The following is a 6,027-nucleotide window of genomic DNA, read 5'->3' on the forward strand; positions in this document are numbered from 1 at the left end:
CATAGTTAAGATTTGAAATACACTGACATTTCCAGCTCATTCCATACTTATATGCCATTACAAAGGAACCATAATTTTACTAAACACATAATCCCTTACTCAATAAGAAAGCTCTCTGGCTTGGTTTACGCTCCAAGAAATTTTGTAGCATATCCATCCCATCCAAAGATCCTCCAGGTTTCAAAATGAGGTTTCTGTATTTCATCCCAGCCTGATAAAAGGTAAAGCACAATGTTAGTATTTCTTATCTTGTGAACTGCCTCTTTTCTGTATTTGTTGCATATTTAAAAATCTACTCATGATTAAACACCTTCCCTCCTTCAAGATTTTCTTAATACCAAATCAGGATACACCACAAGTATAATTTAGATTTGCTGGAAGAACTCAAGAGAGCAGAAATCTAACCTATTCCTGAAGAAATAATTTTTCTCGTGGTTTTACAACTGTTTTGGAAGCTACAATCACAACTTGTCTAGAAGACATTCTATAAAGCATAACATATGCACAATCTCCACACAATCTTCAGCGATGGATTATCCCCGTGACTAACTGGCAGGAAACGGGAACCTAACATCCATTCTCTCTTAACTGATGATTTCTTTTTCTTTAATCTCTGTTTGGAGAATAGAGATGACACCTCATAGATAGATAGATACAGCATTGAGGAATGACATGACAATATACATATATTATATACATAGTAGTATATATAATATATACAAACACATCTATCTACCCTACTAAAGTATCTTAAAGTAATAGAGACTTAACTCAGGTTTTATTTTCAGGAAGAAACATTATTACTTCAGAAGGAATGGATTCCTTTAAAAAGAATGAACCAAGCTTCTGAGACAACAGTAAGCAATGAGGACTTTCTTAACAAGAGGTCATATTTTAAAGAATGTATCTGGAGAATTTTGGGCTTCTGAGACATGACTATCAATGAGAAAATACTATTTTGCATGCAGGTGTCCCAGATGCTTCTAATATTGAAGAAAACAATGTTCTTCCTTTTAGTCACTGTATATACACATATATACTTCCCTTACATGTCAAAGCTATGAGATTACAGGACCACACCACTTCCTGATAGCTGTACTACAAAAACAAGCGTAGGTCTTTTTAACTGATGGACTTCCATGATTTAACTGCATTACCAACCACATTGTCTGAATTACAGCTGGAAAAAACTAAAATGCAAAAAAAAAAAAAAATTCACTGAAGCATTGCTTATACTTCACTATTTGTGTTAGTTTCCTGAACTATGAAGATATTGTTCCTTGTAGTTCAAAAGCGTTATTTGAGTAGACTTGAGTCTTTGCTGTTGCCTCTCCAGCACATTGCTCAGTTCTAAGGAGACCAGAGGTTATTTCAGATAATGTGCAAGAATTGAGGCGTGTGGCAACCAATTAAGTTAGAGTTAAGTGTCTGCTGAAGAATTTTTATAGATACAGTCTCTGAAACTAGTTTCTATAACTGTTGCTCAAAACAGGAAGAGATGTTTTATTGTAACAGGAAGAGGTAAGCCAAATTTCTAAAAGCCCTACTCATAATACCATAACCGTTTTCCTTTCCTGCTGTTCTGAAGACTAGTCTAAATCTAGATATAATGAAATATGAGTAACTACAAAAATCATACTGGTATCTAGTATTTGTTTATAAAAGATTGTTTGTCCCATTCTGTGGAACTCTGGTACACTTACATGGAAAGCAAATAAGGAAAACAAGTTGTAAGAGAACCAGTTTGAGAAGAAAGCATTGCTCTGAAGAGGGAGGGAAAATCTCCACAGAGCTACCCCTGAAGTTGTATCAGCATTCAAGCAAAGTGTGTGCGCGCGCACATATGCTAGAGAACGAGTGACACACACACACACACAAATAATAATTTTTCTTCCTCACTTCTTAGCCTGGATAGCAGGCTTCACATTAAAAGAGGCACTAGTTGTCTTTTAGCCAAACCATAGCAAATATTCACTCCTAGCATAATTAATTTATTCTCAAAGCCTCCCATACACAGACAAAGAAAACAAAAATCCCCACAAAAAAATCAGAATAAAAGACACTTTCATCCCTCAGGAGAAGTAAAAGTCACAGAGCAATTCTGGCAAACTATAGCTTAGGGTTTTGACTGTACAATCACTCAGAAAAGACTTTTGAGAGTAGGGAGTAAAGCTAACAGAAAAAAGGTCTGTGATGACACTGGAGGGGTGTGCGTGTGTCAGAACGGAGAACTGAGACAAAATCCCACAAGTCTGGCACCAGCACCCTTATCCATCTCTCCCAGCTGCTAACAGTTAAAAAAAAACAGCAAGTCTGACCCCTCCCCAAATGCCATTTTTAAGATCCATATGAACAGTATTTTATTAAAAAGTTATTTTATTCTCTCGTTTAACTTGCCATTTCTTCTCTCCTGCTCTTATTTATGAGTGACAACTTTCCCACTGGATAAGCAGGCATGCTTATTCTCACATGTATCTGTCATAAACCACTAGCACTTCAAAATCAATCTTGACCTCCAAACTTTTCGTCACCTCTCCTCTCAAACTATTCAGTTTGCTGCTTTTCTTCATAAAACCCCTTTTGCATTTTACTGGCCTAACCACTGCCTCAGTTTTCTAGCCCCTATCCCATCTCCTCTTTGGACTCCTCTCTTTGTCCAGGTCAAAGTCCAATCTTGTTTACCTTCTCCACCCTCTAGAGAGAGGGACAGTTCTAGAAGTTCTGGCTGCTGTGATAAGGAAAGGGAGGAATGAAGGCAAATTCCAGGAGAGGAACAGGAAAGTCAGGCACTTTCTACTCTCTCCTTTACTTCTCCCTTGTATACGTTTACTGAAGGAAAGTACTAGAGCTGGCTGCTGAATCCAGGAGACAGAGAAGAGGATCAGGAAAACTGAAAGGTCCTTCCCGTGATAGAACTGCAGCATCTCAACTCACAAGTCTAATACTATAATCTCTGAAAAATAAAAAAGGTTGCCAGAATTGGCAGGACTACTAACCACATCACTCGCTATCCTTTCTTTCTGCTGGAGGCAGAAGAGGCTGGAGAATTACACAAGGGAAAAAAAGCCCAGTAAATCTAGAACCTGTCAATGATTCGAACTTCAAAAGCCACTTGGGAGAAAAACTAAAGAAGAAAAAATTTGCAAGTTATACTGTACTGTGAAAGAGAAAGCTCAAAATAGACTCAGTTTTCTAAATAATAACTACATAAAAGTACCACACACTTGAGGTACTATTAATGGAAATAGAGCACCATTATCATACAGTTTTCACAGCAGAAGAATATGCATCTGTTCTTGCAATGGAGGTATATGTTTCTTCAGTCTAAAATTAAAGAAGGTGGCATTAGTCAATGTGACACAATGTCTTAAAAGTGTCATATAATATTAAATATATGACTATGTAAGAATTGACTATGTAAGTGTAAGAATTAAAATCCAAGTGCTCTTGGAAATTTTAAGATTATTTTCTGAAGTAATTAAGTTATTATACACCTTTTTTTTGTTGATCTGAACTTGATAGGTACAGAAGAAGTACTGGAGATATTATACCTACGGATCATGATTGCAATAAATGTGGTTTCAGAGACAAAGTGCAACAAAAGTCTTTAGTAAAAAATATTCACAACCTGCCTTTGGATTCATTATTCCTTCTTGCTTAAAGCAGCTATAAAAAATGTCCATGGAAAACACTTCACTCCACAGGTATCCGTAGTACTGACCATCATAACCACCTGCTAGATGTCCAAAAGTAGCTGGCATGTTTGTTCCTTGAAAAGTAGATCAACATTAGTTCATTTAAATCAAATGCAGTTACTTCTTTTATGTATACAGTACTTCAACTTTAAGAATAAATAATAAGAAATTTATATCAACTACTTTGAAACTTTTAACATAAAGGGTCTGAGTGTGCCTCGAAGTATTGGCTGTATTCTGTTGACTACCAAGGAAACTCGATTTCCCATTTTAGGCCAGTTGCACATCCAACACAGATGTGACAGAACACCTAAAGCGGTATTCACATCATGACACTCTAAAATATAACCTGCAAAAGGTTAAGTTTTATATTTACCTTAATATGCCCTCAGAAGAGATCATTAAGGTCATCCCAAGTTTCAAAGTAATTATTTCAGCTTCATAAAGTAGATTCTTTTATAAACAACAACTCGGGGTTTTTTGTATGCCAAGCATTACTGAGAAAGAAAGGCATGTTTAATCAAACCATTTGGACATGCTGTATAAAAGCTTCATACTGACATACCTGGGGTGGCAGGAATTCCTAGAATCTCCACACAGTATTTAGCATATTCATCTGCTGGGTCAACAGATGGCTTTGTATGCAGTGCCTGGTCAACTTTGCTCAAAACAATCTGACGGAGGGTTAAAAGGCCTAATTGGGTAATAACATTTAATTAACTAGCATCAAAGTAGCTGGAGTTTCTTTAGCACCTTTCAGTCAAGGATCTCAACATGCATCCTAAATTATTAGAATTTTAACTATGGAAAAAACTTGGAGTTATGTCATTTCCATCTTCAGTTACAAAAAAGTTGAGAGGCATATTTTTAATAAAGAAATTGTCATTGTAAACTCCATTTTTTCAAATGTTTTCCTCACAGATCAAACCAAAATAAAGCAGATATTTTAAAAGCAAATTTCAGTATTTAAAATTATGTTTTCAGCTGTCTTCAATTCCAGTGTACCATTTCATTCAGGGCTTGCACAGATGGTAGTAAGTGTACCTACCCTAAGACACTTCAAAGAACAGCAAGAACTGCTGCTGCAGTTGCTGTAGGCTTTTCTGAAGAAGCCACAAGATATGAAACTTTACTCAAGACAAAATCCTTATGTAGCTACAGTGCCTGCACAAGTCAGAAGGACCAGGACTTCTTGTTCAGGATAGGGAAACAGTATGAAATAGACAGCAGTGGCTTAATGACAAATTGTACCATAAATGGGTAAGACTATTATATTGGGGGAGTCCTGATTAGAGGGACAGAGGGATGAGAATGACAGAATAACAATGAGATGATAGGTAATAACATGAGATTACAATCTCAGTTTGGTGATACATGTAAGGTGGTACAAGACGTAGAAGGAGAAGAGAATTGGGACCTTAATTTGAAAAGGCAGTGTATCTGCTGGGAAGGTAGAGAACTTAAGAGGACTTAAGGTTCTGGATTGAGAAGTTAAGAGGCTGAGCAATGCAGGGCTACAACACTTCTGTCTGGGATATGCTATGTATGTTCAGTAAATTTGCAAACAGCTTTCATGTCTGTCAAGTGTCACGTGCAAATCAAACGTAGACAATACACGTATTGAATCTGATACTGTATTCAAGCACAGTGCCTGCCCTGGGCTACCAGAAAAAAAGACAACAGAAAACCCAGGACCTTCCCGCCCACCCCCAATTTTAAATGAGCAAAGTTGATAGGTAAAAAAGTCATATGGAGAGGAATGCAAAGGTATTTTAGTCCTGTGGGTAGCCTGGAAAATCAGAGCTGCTACTGTTCCTGCAAACAGTGGTATCTGTCATCATAGCCTTTATTAATGGTGGTACCCACGCAAATAAACCCAGAAAGACAGTGATAAGTGTACACACAGAAGAAAACGTAATGGGTTGTTATGTGTGTTTTAATATTTCACACCAATTTTTTGAATGATGTATTTTTATACATACACTGTGGGGAGAGAGGACTGAGAGATACCTGTATTAGCCAGCCTAGAGGCAGCAAGTTTCTCAAGGAGAGTGTCTCCAACATGGCTCTCATCTTTATAATGTCTTGACATTTGCTGTAGTGGTTCTCTTTCCCACACCCAGTTCTCGAACATTTGTGAAGGTACCTCTACAAAGTCTGTTTCCACATTAGTTCCACTAAACCTAGCAAAATCAGTCTAAAAGGAAAAGGCATTGTATTAAATGAAAACAGAAGCCAGGATTTCTACCAGAATATAAACTTTCAGATGCCAGAATTTCAGCATTAATCACAGCAAAAGGAATCATTAATAATAATAATAATAATAATAATA

The 6,027-nt window shown here is 36.8% G+C and overlaps 1 protein-coding gene across 1 annotated transcript in view; it reads right to left on the reverse strand.

Moving 5' to 3' along the window:
- The window catches only part of LOC104076957 (neurolysin, mitochondrial-like), a gene marked incomplete at its 5' end in the record, with an annotated part of 6,003 nt that extends 111 nt beyond the window's left edge, over positions 1 to 5,892 (reverse strand). The window contains 4 exons of the mRNA XM_009577997.1: positions 1 to 211; positions 3,633 to 3,769; positions 4,261 to 4,389; positions 5,706 to 5,892. The exon at positions 1 to 211 is cut by the window's left edge and continues 111 nt beyond it. Coding sequence (XP_009576292.1) covers positions 80 to 211; positions 3,633 to 3,769; positions 4,261 to 4,389; positions 5,706 to 5,892 — 585 coding nt within the window. The remainder of the gene's footprint in view (positions 212 to 3,632; positions 3,770 to 4,260; positions 4,390 to 5,705) is intronic.
- Between the last annotated feature and the right edge of the window lie 135 nt (positions 5,893 to 6,027).

This window comes from Fulmarus glacialis, unplaced genomic scaffold (assembly GCF_000690835.1).
Source record: "Fulmarus glacialis isolate BGI_N327 unplaced genomic scaffold, ASM69083v1 scaffold26665, whole genome shotgun sequence".
NCBI classification, from domain to species: domain Eukaryota; kingdom Metazoa; phylum Chordata; class Aves; order Procellariiformes; family Procellariidae; genus Fulmarus; species Fulmarus glacialis.